The sequence below is a fragment of the Culex quinquefasciatus genome, chromosome 2, assembly GCF_015732765.1.
Source record: "Culex quinquefasciatus strain JHB chromosome 2, VPISU_Cqui_1.0_pri_paternal, whole genome shotgun sequence".
Taxonomy (NCBI): domain Eukaryota; kingdom Metazoa; phylum Arthropoda; class Insecta; order Diptera; family Culicidae; genus Culex; species Culex quinquefasciatus.
Window position 1 is genome coordinate 195,694,260 of NC_051862.1, and position 22,839 is coordinate 195,717,098.

Consider the following 22,839-nt stretch of genomic DNA (forward strand, 5'->3'; position numbering starts at 1 on the left):
TGGCGCTAGTGTTTGCGCAAAAATGAAATAAAGTCGATTCGTTCACGGCTCGCTTGAGCTGCAAATCGGTGCAAAATACTTACGAACCAATTCGGACAATTTTGGTGAATTTAACCAACGCGTGCTAACTCGCTGGGGACACATTTCTGCGAGGCAGTCCCCAGTAATGGCTTCAATTTGTGTGTTTCATAAATTTCGTTCAACGCCGATCGATAACGTGCGCCTTCCCACAGCAAATCATTTTGAAAGAGGCACAAAAAAGCACCATTCCGAGAGGAGGAAAACTTCTATTAAAATGCATTCACAGATTAATATTTATTCTGTTCCGCATAGGAGCAAACAAATGCCAGCAAAAACGGGCAACCCCCTTCTTTTGACCAAGTCCGGGGTCCGGTACACTCATACCGGGACACGACGACCGGACCGACGAATTCTAGCCCGGCCTGTGTGCACCATTAAAAAGCATTAATCTTTATTATTTTGATCTAGACACACAAACTCGCTCGCTCTCACTCGTACCAACGCCACTCACCAACACACTGGTATTTTCTGGAGGGGGGAAAAACAACCACTTCACCAAACCAAAATTTCGAGTCAGTGTGTTGGTGCTCGAAACTATTGCCCCCCCCCCCCCTCCCCACAAAGCTAAAAACTTTGCAGAAATTTGACACTCTCCGAGTTTCCTCTCTCTATGTGTGTAACGGCTCAACCGAGCTGCCACTCAAACCCCCCTTCTCATCCCCCAAAAGTGCAACTTTATGGAAACAATAAAAACACCCCCTCCCCCCCCTCGCACCACCTTTTCGTTCCAGGGAAATCTCCGACAGTACTACACACACTTAATCATAGCGCCTGCGTTTTCCTGACGATTTCCCAAAAAGTTTACCACCCAACTCCCTTCGTCATTCTCGGGTTTCGTCACCAAATTTTCCACAATCTGTGCTTTCCCGGCGGGATGATGGTTCAGATGGCATAAAGGGTCGTTTGGCATAATTTTGCTGTGAATTGAAGTGACTATTTTGCGATCAGTTATGCGAAACGACCATTCAGGTTTTGAATTTTTTGCGCAACACAAAGATTGAGGCAAAGTTTTTTATAAGAAACGACCAGTTATGGGGAACGACCATTATGCGAAACTACCATTTATGGGAAACGCTCATTATATAAATCAACGTAAAATAATTCTTATATGAATCGCTCTATTTGTAAAACAATCTTATTATGGGGAACGACCATTGAAAGAACAAATGAAAATCACCTTTTTATGGGAAATGGCAATTTTACCTTTCAACTTAATTGTTTAGTAACCATTTAAAAAAACAAAACTATTGTAAGAAACGACTTCCTGTTGACAAACTGGTTATTTTATTGGAAACGACCATTGTGAAAACCGGCCGTGTTATGAGAAACGACCATTATACAAACTGGTCATAATAATCGACTTTATAATGGAATCGCCATTATATTAATTTATTTTATTATGAAAAATTATACAAACCGACCTTTTTTGTTCAAAACGATCATTATACCAATAGTCTGAATTATGAGAAACGGCTAAATTATGAGAAACGATAATTTTACAAACCGTTCAATTGTGGGAAACTTACATTCCAAAAAGCCACGATTTTTTTGGAAATGGCCGCATTTTTGAAAAAAAAATCTTTCATTGAATTTTGTTAACCTAGCATTTTTGTCAAGAAGCAAAAAAGTACATTTTATGTGAAACGACTATTATGTCAAATTACTTTATGCCAAACGGCCCTCCCCGCTGCAGCTGCCGAAAATTGTGTAGACCGAAAAATGCACCACTACTGCAGCACCGACAGCACTCCAAATCGCTCGCTCGACTCTCACACCCCTCTGCACTCTCTGTGTCTGGTGGAGAATATTAATCAAGTTTTCCCCCGTTTTCCCACCCAATTTTCCATTGCAGAAATTCCGTCCTTTGTTTTGTACGAGCACCACCACCACCACCATCAACCTGAACCGCGGAAGGAGGCGAGAAAATGGATTTCCAACGAAAGCTTAAATGATCTCAAACCAAAAAGATAAAAAAAAAACTAGAAGAAAACTACTACCTCTTAGCACTCACACTGCTACTACTAAAAGTTACAAGCGTAAGGAGTCAACTAACAAACAAGAACAAGAACTCAACCCCCCCTCCTTCCGTCTCGATGTATTGAATGACTACGGCAAGTGTCGCGAGCCAGCAGCAGCACAGTCCGAACCTGAGACGACTTCCGGCGTCGTCCTTCACCGCCGCCAGGATGAATGAAACGCAGCAGATGCACCCGTCGGAGCACACGAGCCCGCCCCCCGGCAGCATACACAACAACAACAATAACAACAACAGCAGCAAGAACCGGGCCAGCACGAACAGCAGCAACGATGCCAAACTGGACCACCACCTGGCGCTACTGGCGCGGGAACACCGCGAGCGGGAACGGGAAAACAGCAGCCACCACAGCAGCAGCAGTCACCAGCTTCACCAGCAACTTCGCGATCAGCTGCGAGATCGAGACCAATCCAGCAGCAGTAGTCAGCAGCAGCAGCAGCATCAGAATCACATGCAGCAGCAGCACCGGACGACGATGTCATCGCCGACGCCGTCCGAGCAGCAGCAGTACGCCCTCAAGTGGAACGACTTCCAGTCGTCGATACTGTCCTCGTTTCGGCACCTGCGCGACGAGGAGGACTTTGTCGATGTGACGATCGCGTGCGAGGCGCGGTCGTTCACGGCGCATAAGGTAGGATTGCTTTTTTGTACAACGAAACATCTAAACCCTTGAAAATTTTGACAGACCAAAATTTAAAAATGTAAAAATGTGTTACGGACAGAAAAAATGTTTTGCTTCCACCGAGACTTGATCCCGAGATCACTGCATGAGAGTCCATCTCTTTACCAATAAATCACAAAGACATGAGAGGCACATCGCGTGTTTACTATGTGCAACTCTCTTTATACATCGCTTTTCTAGTGGCTGCACGACTGCATACCTGTTTGGCAATTGAGATGCCAATGGATGTCAGTAGCTTAGTCATCACCGAATGCCAGTGGATTCTAGTTTGGGTGTACACAACAAAAGGGTTTTCAAGCTGCAAAGGATACGACAATAATGTGGTACAATATTGACTCAAAGTCAACTAAAATTGAGTTTTCTTTAGAATATATTTAGAAACACTAAAAAAAATACTTTATTTAAAGAATCAATCAATATATTTTTAATAACAATATTTTTAAATTTTATAAAATATTTAAAAAAACAATATTTCTTGACTTTATTCATTAGGACCTTTACACAAATGAAAACATTGATAAATAATAAATAAGTTCAAGATTTATTTACATCTATGGAAGCTCAAACAAATCATAACGGCTACCAAGTTTTCGTATTTTCATTTTGGATAGTATTATTAATCGAAAGTTTATTTCTTGATTTTTTTTAAATTCCAAAAATTTTATGTTTTATAATGTTTTTAAATACCCCTGACATAAGGTAGTTTAAAAACATCCAAAAAGTAAAGAATGAAAAATTTGTTTATTGAAACTTAAAAAAAAAACTTCAGTTATCCTGATTTTATACAAACACAAATATTAAACACAAATATTACAATAAATAAAACCCTAGGTGCAGCATATATAATCTTTGATTAAAATAATAAATTGAATTAGGTAAATGGAAATTTTATTTAAAACATTGTCCCCTCCCCTCCAAGAATTTCTTTAAAAATCCTTGGACAGAAAAACAATTATTACTGAACACTAAAAAAAATGAAAATCCAACGGAAAAAGGGGTGACATTGGATCATACAGATATGCTGAAATTGGTATGGCCCGTTGTCACCCATGTTTACGATAATATGAAGTTTTTTTTATTATTTTTTTAATTTTAACTCAAATAGAGCACTGCAAATTTTCAATTCTGAGTTCACTGATCAGAAAAAAAGTTCCATAACTGATACTTAAAATGTTTAATATTGAGCCTCAACTTTTAATTTGTTTTTTTTAGTTTGTGTTTATTCGTCTATTTTTTTTTGCGGATCATTCAAAATTTCTATTTTAAAATGCTTATATTTTTCTTCTTTTGTTGAACAAATTTTGGTTATCAAATTCTAAACATGAATGCAAATTGGGTAGATTTAGAGACAATATATTCAAAAAAAGAGGGAATGTCTAAAAAGGCAAAAAAAAGTTGAAGTTTTTCCAAAAAAAAAATATATGGAGCAAAATCAAAATAAAAATGTAACCCTAATTTAATTCAAACATAAACATTCTTTAGAATATTCAGTTTTATGACAATTTAAATAATCTTAATTTTTATAATTTTCAATAGAAGTTAATAGTTGTTGGTCGTGTTTTCATTTATGTTTGTAATTTATTTGCTTGTTTTAATCCATTATTCCACAATATTTTCTATATTTGACCAAAATGGTGATTAGCTTTTTTCTCTAAAAGGTCGAGGTAAAGGGAGGAGCAAAAACAATTACAAAAATGTAAATTTCAAAGTTCAGGCCTGAATTTTCAAATTTTGAAGCAAAAACATTAACAACATGTTTTATACCTCATTACAGTAATGCTGCTATCAAAATTTTCCAAAATATCAATGAATTTATGAAAATTTATTTTTTATGTGCTTTAAATAGTGTAGTCAAAACGTCTAAAACTGTTTTGATTTATTTATTATAAATTATGAAATTGGAAAAATCTTGTTATAGATTTATTGTCAATATTTTTATACAATACAGTCCAGATTCGATGATCCGAAGTCTTGGTTATCCGAAGTTTCGATTATCCGAAGTTCGATTATCTGAAGGTTTGTATGGGACTTCGGATATTCAAATCATGAACGAAACATTTTTTTATATTTTTTATTTTCTAACTTTAAACATCTTTTTTTTTCAATATTTTATCACCGCCATTTTGGCCGCCATCTTGGATTTAAAAATTTTAAATCACTTTAGAGCAATTTAGGGGTAAAAAATAGGACAACGCAAAAATCATTTTTTGATTCGATTATCCGAAGTGAAATTTCGTCAAGGCCTTCGTATAATCGAGTCCGGACTGTAATACAATCTTGTATTCAGTGTTTTAACGTTGTCTAAGATATTGAAAATTATTTTATTTTTATCTTTTTCAATCAAATTATTTTTCTGTGATATTGGTTATTTTGTTGGATTTATATTGTTCAGCATTCAATTTTAGCTTCAGATCTAAACAACTGTAAAAATTGTAGGTGTTGTTTAAATCGCAGCGGAATCATTCATTGAAACTTCAAAACTTTCTCCAAAGACACCTTTCGCAGCAAACTAACTTCTCTGTGCCCGGACACAATCCAACGCGACAGACTTTCGACACGAAATCCGTTCAATTTCCAGCAATTTTCTGCTCCATAATCCCATTAACGTCCTCCCTCCCCTTTCTCCAGGTCGTGCTGAGTGCGTGTAGTCCCTACTTCCGCAAGCTGCTGAAGGCGAATCCCTGCGAGCATCCGATTGTCATCCTGCGTGACGTACGCTCCGAGGACATCGAAAGTCTGCTGAGGTAATGGTCGTTTCCCCCCAACCTCCCCCTAAATAGTCCTCGTTCATCACACTGCTGACTGCTGCTTCCAGGGCCAAAACTAAACTAATTAATCCGTTTCTCCCCAACCCCTCCCCGCCGGGGGGAACTTTTCGTTTGTGCTTTTTCCAAAAACATCAACAGATTTATGTACAACGGCGAAGTGCACATCGGACAGGATCAATTAAGCGATTTCCTCAAAACGGCACAATTGCTCCAAGTGCGGGGGCTGGCAGATGTGCCGAAACCGGGCAGCGGCAATGGCAGCGGCCACCATCACCAAAAGGAACCATCGTCCTCGGCCTCTTCGGCAGCAGCGGCAGCGGCGGCGGCGGCGCTAAATTCCTCCTCGTTATCGACACCTGCTGTTCAGGAGCTAAAAGCATCACCCGTAATAAAATTCAAATTAAAACTGGCTCACGATAATTAATCCCTTTTTCCCCCCACCTACCCCTTTTCTTTGTTGACTAATCCCGCTAGACTTCAACCTCGTTACCATGGGAGCTGCCGGATGATTCGACGCCGGCGCCCCCACCCCAGAAGCGTACCAAGAGCTCGGAACTGTACCGCAAGCAGCACGGCCTCAGCCCGGACGATCCGATCCCGCTGGATCTGCTGCCGGTGCCCGGCCAGCACCCGTTGACGCGCGAGCGCGACCGCTCCAAGGACAAGAGCAAGCTCAGCGGCGGCGGCGGTAGCGTCCTGGACTTTGAGCACCGGGACCGCGATCGCAGCCTGGAGCTGCGCGAGTCGCTGCTCGGTCAGGCGCTCGAAGGGGGACCCACCCTATCCGTGCCATCGGTGAGTAGTCGTTTGGGGAAGAGTTCAGGGATGGAAAAGTTCGCCTCGCGGTTTTGATTCCATGATCTTTTGACTAGTTCTTGAACAGACATGGAAAAACTTGTCTTGCGATAAAATCGTCAGTAGAGTTGGAAAAAACAGAGGTGGGAATAATCGCGTCACGTAGAAATTATATTCGCGATGCAAATGTTCAGCTTTGTTTACAAGCTTTAATTTTTTTATCAATTTTTTTACTATTTTGAAGAGTTCACGATCAGAGATGGAAAAAATATTGCATCGTGAAGTAAATGTCATTTTTAATTTTTTTTTAAGTGATGCTGACAACAATCGCTAACAAAATCGGCAGCCCTCTTGATGAGTCTGCAGACATGGAAAACTCGTCTCACGTAGAAATTGTACTCGCGATGCAAATGTTCAGCTGTGTTTACAAGTTTTGAGAGCAGAGGTGGAAAAACTCGCATCACAATGTAAATGATCATCTTGTTGCATTTTTTTAACCATACGGAAGAGTTCAGTGATGGAAAACATATTGCATCGCGATGGAAATTTATGTCATGCTTCAAATATTTTAAGTGGTGCTGGCAACAATCGCTACCAAAATTGGCAGCTCTTTTGAAGGATATAAAAAAACTGTCCTCACGTAGAAACTCCCAGATCTGTTTACTAAATATTAAGCAAATGTGGAAAAAATAACCCTGCTAAAGAGCTCACGAAAAGAGATGGAACAATCGTTTCGCGATGGAAACATGACTTCAGAAATTTTTATAACGAAGAGAATTGTCAACCCAAGTAAAACCTGATGAGCACAAAACAATCGCGTTTAGCGATCCAAATTTTCAGTTCATCGCGATGAAAAATCTCTGTTTTATGAACGAGTTTTCGAGCAGAGGTGGAAAAGTTCAAAACTCCATCGCGATCCGCCTGAACTCAAATGACCTCGATCCCTCTACCCCCTACAGAAACATCCCGATCTGTCGTCGCTGCAGGCCATGGCCAGCGGGGAGGACTCCAACAGCAGCGACACCGCGGCCTCCGACCACGGGGACGACATCGAGGGCATGAACGGCAACGTCGAGCACACGCGGCCCTCGTTCCCCTTCCTCGGACTGCAGGGCATTCCCGGCCTGATACCGGGACCCTCCGGCATGCACGGGGACAACTTTGGTGAGTGCGCGCTGTCTGTTTTTTTTTATTTTTCGCTACAACTATCTTTAGTTTAGTTTCCAAAAGCCTACCTCCCCTTTTTTTAAAACCACTAATACGTTTTGATTTAGTTACCTCCCTCCGAACAAATTCGAGTAGTTGGTTTGAGTTGATTACTGGATTGATTTTATATTTTATTTTTCTTGGACTAATATCTTTAGATAATATCAGTGAGTGTTGCCTTTGTTAGATTTTCCGATCAATTTTGAACAAACGAAATTGTCCGTACACACTTTGCCGATTGGAAACCGTTTGAAGTGTTTTATCTTAGAAAAGTAGGTCGTTCCAGCTCGAATCGATTTGAATAACCACCGCCCTTCGATGACAATTGAATCCAAATATCACACTAATCTGCCAAAGTGCTTCCCCCTAAAAAAATCCCACTCTATTACTTGAAATATGACCACAAATTACTGTGAAATAACCCCCTTTTCCGCGAAAAAAAAAAAAGAAAACAACTCTCTCACTCGCGTTCCAGCCCGAAAATATACCGCATATAATCCCTCATTAGGCGTTGAACTTAATTTGGCACTCGTAAAAAAACGAGCCAAGCCTAAGTAAGACGAAAAATAACTTAATTCAACGCCACCCCTTAAGTCCTGGCGCGGAAAAAAATCCTCCGAACCAAGCCAAAGTGGAAAGAAAAATAAACATCACTTCCCATTTTCGTCGTCCTCCACCCCAAGTTGGTTGAGTTCCGAGAAAAAAAAAGGACGATGGCCATTCTCATTTTAAAGAAAAATCATCGCCTGTCCGTCCGATTGCGCCCCCCCTCGTCCTTCCTTGCTTTCAACACACAGCAAAGGATAAGCCGAGCCGAAAAGGAAGAGGCCAGTAGGACACATCGATGCCTCATTTTTCTTGCGTGTTATGATCGTGGGAAGGGGGGTGCCTCCTAAGTCCTGTTTTTTTAAAGGGCGCACTGTGGGGCGTTTAAGGGGGATTGTGGGCAGAATTTTGATGAAATTTGGCAGTTTCAATAAAATTTATGTAAGAATTTAAAAATGGATTCTACAATTAGCCCCTTGTTATTGAATTCACTTTTTAATTTTTTTTAAGAAGTCTCTTTGTATTCTTCGAAACGCCCCTTTCATACTTTTTCATGTTTTGTCTAAAATTGTTTTAAAATTGGTTTTTGCTTACATCGAAAAAGTTCAAGAACTTTCACCTAAGCGCTTAAGCGCCCCTTTTATTCCAAACCATCATTTCACATGTTTTATGGGAAAGGGCGCTTCTAATCAATATTTTAAAGTTTTATACTGTGAAAGTCATTAAAATGAATAATTGCAGTAAGAATACTTATCAATCATCAACCTTTCAATGCAATGCGCCCTTTTCATACAGAATTTATATTTTGGCTAAGGTTATTGTGAAGGGCGTTTATGGTAAATTTGTAAAAAATGCTAGAAAACGTATACAAAAAATTGTATGGAGTATTACATTTTCATCACTCTTGAGGGTGATTCCAATCAGCACTGAGAATTTTTTTCAAATGAATATAGTTAGATTAAAAAAAATCTTCGATGCGCCCCTTTTTTTACTGTACTCATATTGTGACTGAGTTTCTAGTAAAGGGCGTTGAAATTGAATAAGAATAAGATTATTGAATGAAAAATTTTGATTACAAAATAAGGTTGATGCTCATACGCCCCTTTTATCTCAAGCCAGAATTTTACCAATCAGTACTACGAAATATAATACAAAACATGTTGTTTTCAATTTAAGCACCCTTTTTAATACTGAATTGATATTTTGACAGAAGATTATTGAAAAGAGCGTTCAAGAGAAACCAGCGAAAAAAAAAACAAATAATTATATTTATTTATTTGAAAAACCCTAATTTGAAAATTTAATTGACTTTAACTAGGTTCGGTGCAAAGGGCGCTTCCAATCAAAATTATGGAAGCCAATAAAAAAGGCATTCAAAGGGCACAGCAAAACTAAAATTTGAGCAGTGATAGAAGATTTGCTTGAAGCTTATTTTAAAAACAAATAAAAAAACAACGACTTTCAATATTTTTTAGAAAAAGGGAGCGTCTGATTGAACTATCAAAAAATCATAAACCGGCCGATTTTTTTTGTAGAAAACAGTAAAAGGGCTTTTTTCGTTTGCTAAAACCTGAAAAAGGCTTTTTTAAGAAAAACTTTAAAGGGCGCTTATAAAGTTTTCAAAAGAAACCTTAATCTTCAAGATTCTCAATTTTTAACCAGCTTTCTCACCCACTATCCCACGAAAGCATAACAAAATATGACCTCTCACCCCGCCTTCCTCGCTGAAAAAGCCGGTCGCTTTCCCCGGTCGAAAGAATGCGTTGTGAGTGTTTTTCCCAAGGATTTCCACCACAACCCTCTCACTCTCTATCGGGCGCCCGATTTTCTCGATTTTTTGTCTCCTTGCTTTTTTTTTGACGCTACCAGAGAGCAGAATCACGAGAGTGAATCGTCCCCAGCCTGCGATAAGAGACGAACGGACCGAAGGAATGAAAAGAATCTCCTATATAGATTTAGGTCCATCGATGATGATAATGATGATGCGTCCCCACACTTGGGGTTCCGCCGTCGGAGTGAAGAAAAGGACCAAGAATCCTGACGATTCAGTCAGTCAAACCTCGACGAAGATGGCATTGTTGATGGTGGTCTTCTTCTTTTTTTCTTTTCTTTTTTTTTTCGAAGAACTGGACCAGAATTGGAAATCGGTTTGATTTGAGTTGGACCGGGGGTTTTCCACATTTTCCGAGAGGGAAACCCCCCACCGGAAGAAAACGGAGGCAAAAGGAGTGTTATATAAACAACATACATTTAATTTTATGTGGAGATTTTTTTACGCCCCGACCCCGGCTTCCCTTCTTCTCGTTAAAATGCGTACCAGAGAGGGCGGAAAGGGCCAACTGACGAAAAAAAAGAAAAGGAGAACCCAGAAAGGATTTGGACGTGTATGAACGCCGTGCCGCGGTCCTTGTCCGGCACGGAAGCGAATCTTTTTTTCCGGCTATCTCCATTTTCATTCCGGACCAAGATTGAAAGTTTTTTCGTCTTATCTGGTCGTCGTCGTCGTCGTTCTTTCATGAAAAGGAAATTTTCCAGTATTGAATATTACTTTTTTTTTTCTTCCTAAGACTACACTTGAGAAAACGTGTGTGTGTGTGAGTGAGCCTTGTGGTGGACCTCCGGGTTTTGTTTGTTCCCTCGAAGGGTTGGCCATTTCTTCGGTGGGTTGCTTTTCCCGCCACACAATATGTTGCCGGGTACTCTGGACCGACGGAGGACGAACAAAAAAAACATCCGGAAAACTCTTGCCATTACGCCAGTGACTTTTTTGCGATAAAATTTAGAATCGGGCTTTTTCACATTTTTTTCGGACACGAAGAATGATCGTTCGAGCGAGCAAGATTGAATTGGCAAGCTGTGGCCATCAGAATTCAGCCCACATGGGCGGCTGGCGGGTTAAAAAAAGAGGGTTCCACCCGTTACGGAATCAAATCAAGCAAGATGGGAATCTGCGCCTGCCGAAGAGATCGCGAAATGTGAACTTTTTAACCCGAGATGGGTCAAACTTCATCTACGATGCAATCAATGGATGAGTTTGAGGTTTTTCTGAATGAATTCGTTTTTTAAGCGATGCTGTGCGAAATGATAAGATGGAATGAATTTGTCTTGAAATGTCTTCAATTGATCTTAATTTTCCTGAAGAATAAGATTCAACCAACTATATTTATTTCCAAAAAATCAAATTTCGTAACTTGTTTCAGTTGAAAACTTTGATTTTTTTTCCAATATTCCTCTACAAAAATCATCTACACAGCGTCAGAAAAAACTGTGTGTTTTGTAATTTTACTTCAAAAGGTATGTAAATTTATATCTCTTTGAGTGTAATGTCGCTTTCTCCATATATATGATAAAAAACATCTATAGGAGGTAAATTTCTCATGTTCGAAAAAATGTAATTTTACTCAAAAAACCATGTAAATTTACATCTCTTTGTGTAAGCTAATACTTAATTTGACTTCCTCTTCCCAAACCCAAAAAAAAACAACGTAACAAAAGTCAAAACTTCCAACTGCACAATTTGACGTCAAGGCGTATTACCCAATCCCAATTCAGGGAGGAGGTCGAGCCCGTCGTTCTCAAACTTCATCACGATTACGCAAGTAAAATTGCTTTATTACGCAACCTGTCGGCGGCGCGGCCAGGAAATCGCCGCTCCCTTATTTGCACTACACTAGTAAGGCCACCCTCCACCCCACGAAAACAATTCTCTCCTCCCATAAACCAATCCGGGTCATCGTGATTGAGAAGCCCCAGCCAGCCAGCCAGCCAAACGGAATGAAAGTTTTATTTCCCGTTCCGCCACCTCTCAGCTTTTTTTGAGGGGTGCCCGATTTACCTGGAAGGGACCGTAATTTTGAGTGACTTTAACTAAATTTTGGTGATTTCGACGCAAATAGTAGGCGATTAAAAAGTCAAAAATTGCATAACTTTTGGCGTTTTCCACTAAAAAACGCATTTTAGTTCAAAGCGCCCCTTTTCAGGGGCGCTCACATGTGCACTGCACCGGGCGAGCCGACGAAGGTGGCCACAGTCTGGATTTATTTCGGGATCGATTCCAGAAAAGATGGCGCCACCTCTTCTCAAAAAGAAACCTTTCTTTGCACCCCTCTCGCAGGAGGGCGTTAAGGGTGGAAGCCGCCCCTCTCAATCAGAAATTGATTCTGTATGCAAAATTTGCCCAACTACCCACGTGTGCGTGGGGGTAAGGAAGCGCACGTGTGTGGTGGGGGGGGGGGGGGCTCCAGAAGAAATAAATAAACTCGATACGTGTACAGGAAAATTTACTTTGGCTGTCCATCTTCATTTTTCCCGGGGCCACTTTTTGGGGAGGGCGCTTCAGCTTTGGCAAGGTGTTGCACTCGGGGTTCGTCCACTTTTGGGACGTGATGGATCGAACACCAGATGGTGTTCGCTCTTTGCGGTGAAAAAGGGGGGAATCCTGAGAGATCAAACTTCAAGACAATTGTTCTGGAGTCCATTAGAGAGCGAGAGGACGAGGTTGGTTAATCCCACGTGCTGGTGTGACCATTTTTCAAATGATTTCATTTCCAGTGTCCGAGGCCAGCCTTCGAAAGAATAACAATTGCTTTTCCAGGGCGTCATCATCCTCAGCACTCTTATGAGTCAGCAAAGGCTCAAGAAAAAAAAAACGGGGCGACAAAATAAAGTGAATTGCTTGATATGTGATATTCGACGGTTTCTTGGAGTTTTTCCCCTCACCAAACGGGTGAAAATGAACCCTTCACCAGTCGTCCTCAAAAAAAGAAGGAGGCAAAAAGGATATTTCCTGTTTAAAAAAAACGAGTCCTTCCCAACACGTCGTCCGAGTTTCGCCCGCACAGGACACTCTCCCTTCTTATCGAATGTCTTGAATCTTTGCTTCGATTTATCTGTGTTACGGTCAGTACACCACGTGTGAGGCTGTGTGTGGGTGGTACACTGCAAATACACAGACAGTCACAGCGAATCCGGAATGCCGAACTTCGAATTTCTTCTCGGGTGTGAATGCCAAGAAAGTGCCCAACCCTTCGGTAAGGCGCCCCTCAAAGCCCCCGTACAAAAAAAAAGACGGGTCCAAGGAGATAAAACACTCCGGAAAAACCGACCAATACCAATCAATAGCGGACACACAGGCGCGCACACATGGGAGAGAAAACTTGCACAGTATTGTTGTTTTTTTTTTGCAGAATGGGTAGTAGTACCTAGCACGTTTTCGAGCCACATGACCAAAGATAAACGCCTGAAGAAAGTACGGTGAACTTTTGGTTTGAGTACAATTCGAGGGAGAAAGCATCGAGAGGAAAGGATTTTCCGAACGGTTGTCATGCATTTTCATGACCACTTAATTTTATTTATATTTAGTTTTTAAAGCAGCGACAAAATCATAATAGAACTGAAATTTCTTCATATTTCATGACTTAAGGGGCGCTTACACATTATCTGTGGGGCGCCGCTTAAAATATTTTTGAAAGTTTTGTTTTACTTTCAAAAAGGTTTTAGTAGTTTGAACAGCGCTTTTAACTTTAAAAAAATAACAGATTTCTAATGCATAGGGGCGCTAGCAAGAAATCAAAAGGGCGCTTCCGATAAATATCTGAAAAAAATCGTATTGCAAGTTTTTTTTCGTTTACAAAATGATAGGTCAGTACAATTTTTGAATAAAGCTTCAAAAGTTATGTGTAAAAATATTTTCAAGTGCGACAACAAAAATAAAAAGGGCGTATTAGGGTTTTTACCAATCAGATCAATGTAAGGGGCGCTTAACATGTTTGTGTAGTTCCAAATTGGTTTTGGAATATTTAACCTGTTTTCCATAAATTTCAATGGATAACTTATTTTTTTGGGGCGCTTACAGTTTATTGTAGAACACAAATGGAAATCAACTTGAAAAAGGGCGATTTCTGTTTGTGTTATCTGATTTGGATAGTTAAAGCTTTTTTAACAATGTCCACAAATAGCAAGTGCGAGTTTAGACTTCAGCGTAATTTCAATCAAATCGCAACCATAACGCACATAATTTATGAACATTACCCACATTAAAACTAGCAATATGTATCAAATGTCATGAAATGACACAAAATTAACTCACGCACAAACTGAAACTACCGCTGTCAGAAGAATGAAGAGCTGGTGAACAAATCATGGCGCGCACAAACATAATTGCCTCCTAACCACCCACTTTGCCGCCCCCTTCCGAAATCCTCGCGAATAGTCATTAAATTTACCCCTTATTACAAACCCCCCTCTGTGTATGTGTGAGCGTACGTGTCATGTGCCGAAGCGCTAGGAATTAAATGGAAAGCGATATTAAAATGTGTGTTTTAATAATAACACTAATAACGATATGACATGATGTGTTCGAAGGATATTTCGAGAGGGGTGGGGAGGGCGTTTCAGTTAGAATATAATGGCTTGAAACCCCAAACCCACTTACACGCGCACACACACACACTAAGCCAATTTTAACATACTGGTGTAACGTCAACCCTCTGATTTTGGGTGGGGGGCGCCTCGCCCCCCTACAGGAGAAAGGGGCGCTCACGAGGGCGTAATGTCACATTGATTGACCGGAAAGCCCCAGTCTCCCTCGCGGGTGAAAATTTGCGGTCAAAGTAATGCAATAACGGAGCCGCCCCCCCCCCTTCCCCCCTCCCCCCACCTCCACCGAGTGCTACACTAATACTGTCATTTTCACCATATGTGCGATGTGAATTTGCACAGCATTTACATAATTAAAATTATTATTTTGATTAGAAAATTTCATTCGCTGACTGTTTGCGCAGCGCCTTTTTTTTGCGCTCGATTCAATCCTGTTGATTTTCCTGGTGGCTTGACACCTAATTCAGGACCGGCAGCGCCCCTCACCGCTAAGCGCCCCCTCCGCCCCTGGAAATCACCGAAGCTTGTTACGCGCGCAATAATAATTACGCTAATGGCATCGAAACACATTGCGCGAAAAGCGCCTCTCGACATGTGAATGTGTGTGTGTGTGCTGCTCTATATTAGCCCTGTAATGATACAATATTGACAGTAGTGTGTTTTTCCGAATTTTTCCCCCGCAACGCCCCGCTTTGCGCCCCCTCCTTCAAAAAACCAACAGAGTATCAATAATTGACACTAATGGAATCGGTGATTCAAAATTATTGTCACCTGGCTCGTGTGGCGTGTTGTTTCTAATGCTTCAAAAAGGGGGCGAAGGGGCGGGGACCGGAAATGCATCATTGCACGCAGCGTAACGAAAAAAAAAACCCTTGCACTTTCCAATTACATGCAGTATAATTAGCTTTAGCACCTGGAGCGATGAAAATGGCGCCAACCAAATCAAACATTTGTTGACGCCCTTCGGGGGGCGCGCGCGAGCTCGCTTGTCAGAGTGCGTATTAGAATTCTAAAAAATGAAGCTTTGGTGAAATAAATATTGGCACTGCGGCCAGATTTATTTACCAAGCTGGTCCCGGGCTAATTATGGGTGAAATAACACATTAGATACCGCACACGGCGTGTGATAACAAAGCAGGTCAACCGAGACCCGGGGTTTAATCCAATGATGGGAAAACAGATGAGATCAAAATTACTCTTTTTATACTTGGGGCGCTTTGAGTGAAATCACTTTTGAAACGTCAATCTTGGTACGGGTTGCCTAAAAAACGCGTAAATTATTGATTGAAAAACACTAAATTTTAGAACGTAAAACTTTTTCAAGGGCGCATCTTATGAAAATAACTTTGAGGGGCGCTTACAGAGAAACTTAAATTTTGTGATTAGAATTTTGTTATGCAGAAATGATGGCTTGAAATCATCACGTTCAAGTGCGTTACAAGGCCCAAAAGGGCGCTTAAAAGGAATCCTAAAGGGCGCTTATAGACAAAATGTTTAGTTGCTAAAGTTGAAGATTATGAAAATAAACTATTTTACATAGTTTGAGGGCACAACCAGCACCCCAAAGAACCCTGACAACAGTGTTGCAAGTGTGGCTTTTCCAAGAAAATCAATGCATTTTCTTCAAAGTGATTGCTGCAAAACCACAACGCCATTTGTTCAAGCTTGATTGTCCAATCAACAAGTCTGGTTTTCTTTGATGTCACCGCACCCCTTGTATCGACAGTATCGACCACCAAAAGGGGCAAAGTTCACCGGGTGCGTTCATTTTTGCGGCAATTTTGCAACAAAATCGTAACATTTTTGTTTGAAACTTCAAGAGGTTATGAGATTAAGTCATTTCAGGGCGCTTTCCAGGAAGCAATGTTGCAAAATTGCGGCCATTTTTCCAGGAAAATTGTTGCGATTTGTCAAACAACCGGAATTGCGTAAAAGCCACAACAAAATTAATCCAAGTGTGATTGACCAATCAACAGGTTCATTTTTTCCTTTTGATGTTGCCGCCGCCCTCTTTCGGGAAAAGTGTCCCTCCCCTAACTGGGAAGGGGACCAAAGTTTACCGATTGCGCTCATTTTTGCGGCATTTGTTGCATAATTTACAACGCCAATCGCCGATAGTTTGCCGAGTTCAACGTCGGTTGATGGCGCTGAAAATTTGATGACCTTTCTGGGAAATGTTTGATTTTTGCACAACCGTTTGTGTGGGGGGGAGCCTTAGAAAAACACTAGGTTTTCTCGAAATTGGCTTACCGATAGCAAATCTCGACTAATTTGATGGAATATTACGTGATTAGAAATTTCTTAGAAACTTGCTCGTTCCCTCCAGGGAGGCAATCATTCAATTTAAGAAATTTAAATCGGCAAATTTGTGCCGATCCGAGCCTCGTGGACCAGAGTGCCGATATTATTATTACATTATAATTATTTCGCAGTAAAGACATTTTCCTTTTTCGTAATGCTGTGTGTGCGGATATCCTTTTTGCCCCGCACACCAAAACTAAACTAACATTATGAAACACGAGGGATTGGTCTGCCGCTCGAATTATGGCTGTGTCTCTTCTCTTGTGAGGGGCACAGTTGGAATTTTGCTTTCCATTTTGTGATTGACGTAAAATTCCTAGTTACATTAATTTGCATGTAAAATTACGTTTTCAAACGAAAATATTTTTTTCATGTTTTTTGTTGATTTCATAATCGTAAGAAAGTAATTCGATTAGTAAATTTGTGTGGAACGACAAAAGCTTATCTTGTAATATTGCAGTATCACGTAAATCACTGATTTACATCAATTTGTCAGTAAAATTATCTTCTAAAAAAACTGGCTTATGTAAACAATTTTGAGTAAATTTTACTAACGAAAGACAGTTATTTAATTGTGTTACCATTTTTCCACAATTCCAGCAAAGAAAAACTTTTACATTGAATCGCATGTAAATTTCCTTTTTTCTCACTGTGTCCCCAAGAACGGCCACTACGACAAGGACGCCGACGACGAGGGAGCAGGCGAAATTTATGAAAACGATCCATATTACATAAAGCATTGATGATAATCATAACAATAGGCCGCCGGCAGGCAGGCAGGGACATTACGCACACATCGAGAAGCAGCGCCAGAAGAGGGGGTGGGGTAGTTTTACGTGCGAAGAAAAAGGGGTGAAATTGCATGAAAGTAAAATAATATGTTTCACATCTCTCTAGCTGGGTAGGTGGGTGGGTGTGTGTCGCAACCTAGGAGACAGTTTTCCGAGGAAAACTAGAGGGACTTGCGTACGCATACACACTCGTAAAAGTGAGGATATTAATACATTTATGATGAGGGAAGATTATTTAAATTATGGCACAACCGAGCAGTTTTGCTCGATGAAATTTGTATTAATTTAATATGGAATGAAAACTGTCTTGCAAGACAGTGCTATCTTTTAAGGGGCAGCCGCATCACCGAATGTGAAGGGGGTGCTTTTGAAGGATTTTGTTTGATGACCCAGAGGGATGGTGGCCGAGTCGTGTTGACGGCTGTAGAACATCTCGTCGTCGTCATCGTGTTCTCCTTTGCGCTGAACAACGACAAAGTTCTCCACTGTACGAGGGATCACTTGATGTGAACTTTTTCCTCTTCTCCGAAAACACAAATAGTTCACATTTTGACATGCTAAATAATGGACGTGTGTGTGTATTTTGTGGAAAAGTTTTGCTTCTTCTGTCCACTACTGGAAGGGGGTGATGGTGGCAGTGGTCCTTGCCCATTTTCAGAATAAGGGTATTGTATAATTTGACCCCTTCCCCTCCCTCTGACCACCAACATCCCTCCCGGGGCCAGCACTGCTATGTTTGTATATTTACATACATTTCTTCTTACATTATAATTATATTTTCGGACAACTGAGGGTTTTTCATTAAAACTAGCCCCCTCTCCACCGCCGAACCCCGAAGGGTCCTCCCCGGAGAAGCCCATAAAGAAACTATACGACGGCCCGGTTTCTGTTTGTTTAGATAAGGCTTTTTTGATGGAATAGCCCTTTTCTTACCACCGACATCAGTCTCAGCTTTTCTGGAGGGAAACCCGTGTTTCATCTAAGTGAGTAAGTGTATTTTAAAATACACCTCCCCCTTCCCCAAAGGTTCTGGACATTGGTTTTTAGGGTTTTCTGTGTTTATTTATGTGCTCTTTACTTTTCGTACTACAGAAACTGTTCAGAAATCCTAAATATGAGTTACTTGAATTTCCATGTAAAATTACATGCACCATTTTACGTTGTTTTGAGTTCAAATCAAAGTCAGATTAAGTTATTACATGAAATCTACTTTCTTTTAAAAAAATAATTTGACATAAAATCCCATGTAATTTTACATTTTTGTCCGTGCACGCCCAAACTGACCAAGAAACCGAGCGAAAGTATGGCAAATATGTTTCCAGTTGTCCGGACATATGCGAGCGCCTTCAAAACTTCTGCCGACCTTCTCGGGACCTTCTCGAACCCCGGGAAGAAGATGTTCCGAAAACTGTGTCCGGTCAGTACCACTCCTCGGCAGCAGCTGCCGCTCGACCATTATTATTAGATTGAAGGAGCTGGGAAAGGATTAATTTTCCTTTTTCACTTTTCAGCAGATGACCTCCTTCAGCCTTTTTTTTCGAAAGTGGTTAGGGGAAGGGGGAGTGGTCTGAACAACTTGAAGAAAATCGCTCAACCAGAATCGACCACAGAGACGCACTAAAAACTTTCGCTCTGTGCAAACAACGCAAAATCTTCTCCAGGAGGGGAGGTCCAGCCGGGGCTCTTATCCTGAGTAAATTTAATATAAATTAATCTATTCATCGTGGAGGAGCGGGGTGGGTGGATTCAAAACTACTTTCCGAACCGATATCTCGGTCTTGACCGAAAAGTTCTTTGCTTTGTGATGAGGGGAGGGGTGGGTGGTTTTGAAATAGTTTCCATCTCGTGTAGGCGGTTCGCACATGTTTACAAATTAAAACAAATTAAAATTTGTCTTATTAAAAGGCAGCTCGAGGGATTCGTCGTCAACGCCGCTGACTGTGGTTGATTGGTACATGGGTCGAGGGGAAAAAGTTTCTTAGCAAACAAATTGATTAAAATTAATTTGAAGTTTTTTGGAAAGAAAGAGAGTGGAGAAAAGATACAAAAATGGCAATTTTATTTTTTTGGGAGATTGCAAACTAACATACAAATTGACTTTACATTTTTGAAATGTATTTTGATTGATGTGTTGATTTCAAAATTTGTGTAAAATTACAGTCACTTTTTGTAGCCCATCATTAGCCTGCACCGACTACGAAATTATGGGAAAAAAAAAATAAACTGTTAAAGATTTTGGTTTTTGCTTATAACCTGAATGACCTAAATTTTAGGTCATCGCCCATTTTCAGATTTTTTAATTTATTTACTCTACTCATGAAAATAACAATTTATCCTTGTTTATGGCAATTAAAGGAGTTGGCCGGTGTTTGATTTCAATGACCCAAATTTTAGGTCATTGGTCATTGAAATTTCAATCAATTCCTGACTTTTTGACATAGGAAATGTCAGGTTATCCTTGTTTATGGGTTTACATAGAGTTGGCGGATTAGCTTTCAATGACCCACATGTTATGGCATTGGACATTTTTTGGTCATTAAATTTTCTTTGGTTTGGTTTCCTTATATCAATTCATTTTGACAACACATCTTTGCTTATCTCGTTTTCTTCAAAATTACAAAGTCCCAAAAGTCAACAATCCATCACCACTTTTCAAGAATTCCTCCCACCCCTCGGAGACTCCGCTGTCAATCATTTATTAAGCATCCTTAAAATGTTGTTCTTTCATCTTCATTAGCCCGAAAGCCGAGTCTTATCGGAGCTGGACCGGACTGCTGCTGGTCAGCAATTATAACAACTTTCATACCTTTCGTTTCCGGCCGACCTTTGCCCGAAGACATCCTGCCCCCACACCTCTTCAAACTGTGTGACAAGATAACTGACCAACTTCCCAAAGTGATCCCTTCAATCACTTTCTCCTCCGAAACCATACCGGTCAGTTCTTAGGGCATAGGCCATCAAAAATCGGACTTTTCTGTGTGTGCCTGTGTTTGCACAAAGGATCAGATTTAACCTCCTTCCCAGCAGAAGAAACCTGCTCCGTGTCCGGTTTTTATCGACCCTTGGACCGTGATTAGATGAAAGATGTTTCGTCCCCCCCCCCCTTTCCCTTCTGCTGCCACAGAAGGAGAAGGAAGCTGACCAGCATGTGTTCCTCTCCTTAAGAACGGGTTGATTAATGCACGGTGTGGTTTGCTGCGGGGGTGACCGGGACCAAGTTCAAGGGGTTCGTCGTCCGTTCTTTATCATATTTCTGGTTTCCGAAGACGGTGCTGCCCGTTCCCGTTGAATAATTAATTAGTAGAAAATTGTCTTACCTCTAAGGCGGGGTAGTGTTTGAACAGTGTGTCGGGTTTGACTTTCCCTTAAGGAAAGTGATAAATAGTTGAGACCTCCCCCGACTCTCCAGAAATGAATCTGAACTTTACAAACGGAACATTCAATAACCGGACTCGGCTTACGGTCACTTTCTCTGTGTGTGTAGTTGAATTATAAATTAGTAATTTAAAGGATATTTGCAGAGGGCAACCCTCATCCACGGCATGTGGCAGATTCGGACAGTGTCCGAATGTGTGGGCGTGCGGGGTAAAAGTTCATAATTAAAAAGATTTTCTCCGGGAGCGAGGGGATTCGGCTTGTGGAAACTTTGAAATATTTACGATTCCACATGACCACCAAGACACATTCCGGAAAGGATAACCCGTCCGGGCAGAGCATCTTGGAGATGCGGATAAGTTAAATTTTCGGCAAACCCCTTATTTATTTTTGTTTGTCCTTTTCCGGGCACTGAAGACGCTTGCGGAAAGGGGTGAAACCCAAAGTCCAATTTTGAGGAAAACCGATTCCTTTTAAATTCGACCCCCAGCCATGTGCGCCAAATGGCCGAGAGTACGAATCGATCTTTCGCTCCGGTTGTCTTGGCAGCCGGACCAAGAATCATTACTCGGTAGGTCTTCACCAACCGGTCCCTTCGACCACCCCCGCACCGGAATCGGTGCGCCTCTGATATATCTTCATTTAATAAAATATGTGCGTCTCTAACTGTCGGTTGGCCGCCCCCCAAGAAGCGCCCCCAACAACCTTAGAAAAGACACACATGCCGGTCTGTTGCCCAACTCTGTCCCGCCCGAGAAAGGTTTTATCAGTTCGGGAAATAAGAAGAGAGTCCTTTTAAAAGTTTGGCCTGCCCACCCCGCCCACCTCCCTGAACGTAACTTGGGCAACCCCGAAGAAGAAAAGGGGCGCTTGGCGGGGGTGGCAAGAATAAAAATTGATAGAAAATAAATTTCCAACCAGCATCACACACACACACACTTTCTCTCGAACTCAAGAAAAACGAAACAGTTTCATATGGGAACGAGAGAGAGAGAGATCGGATCCTTCTTGAAGTTCTTGTTGTTGTTGAAAACTGGACGAGGGCATCATCTGGGAATAGCATTATTTTTAATGGTCAGCAGTCCTCCTGCGAGGAAGGGAAGCGGGAGATACCGCACGCGGACATTCTGAAGAAAGAGCCGGACGCTTGTATATTTGAAATATACACACACACACACGGAATATGTTCGTCCAGATAAAGATTCGAATAACAATGGTTGCGGGGGGAGGGCTCCACAGCAAACAGCACTCGTAAGGCGAAAAGAATATGAAAATATCATATGTATATTGCGGGGTGAGTTATCGGGGAACGGTTTGTGCGTAAACGACAGTGAGATGGACCCTTAAGGTGGGGTGGTCCCTTGAAATACTTTTCTACGACTTCGACTTGTCAAGATTTGTCGACTCCAACTCGAAACCTAACCTTCAAAATTCGCGGTGCAATGGGCAGTTAATTGAAATAGCTCTTCAGAAGTCCCGTAAAACGACATTGATATGGACCCTTAAGAGGAGTTGTCCCTTAAAAAAAGATTTGCGGGTACAGTTGTACAGTTTTTTGATTTTGACTTCGACTCTAAATCCAGCTAATCAAAAATATCTGTCAAATGACATTTCTATGGACCGTTAAGTGGAGCCAGAGACATCTGACGTTTCACTTTTAAATGTATTAGTGAGACCCGGAAATCTCAAAAATCATTCAGCGATCTCTCATGAGTTCAGGTTCAATACAGGTTATCTCGCGAAAGAGAGGAATGTTTTTTGTTTTCATTAGATTTGTCTTCCTTAGTGAGTGCTGTGTGAAACTCTTTGATGAATAATCTGCTAAAAACCATATTGCTCAAACAACCACCCTAGTCCGTTGCTAATACACACATAGAATCA

General features: G+C 41.1%; 1 protein-coding gene across 5 annotated transcripts in view; it reads left to right on the top strand.

Annotated features, from left to right (window-relative positions):
* Positions 1–22,839, top strand: part of LOC6039851 (protein abrupt) — an 86,651-nt gene that overhangs the window by 32,404 nt on the left and 31,408 nt on the right. For all 5 annotated transcript variants that reach the window (XM_038257443.1, XM_038257445.1, XM_038257446.1 and 2 more), the window contains exons 3-7: positions 1,934–2,747; positions 5,427–5,542; positions 5,705–5,951; positions 6,041–6,361; positions 7,321–7,525. In XM_038257443.1, the coding sequence (XP_038113371.1) occupies positions 2,184–2,747; positions 5,427–5,542; positions 5,705–5,951; positions 6,041–6,361; positions 7,321–7,525 (1,453 nt within the window). In that variant the 5' untranslated portion in view covers positions 1,934–2,183. The remainder of the gene's footprint in view (positions 1–1,933; positions 2,748–5,426; positions 5,543–5,704; positions 5,952–6,040; positions 6,362–7,320; positions 7,526–22,839) is intronic.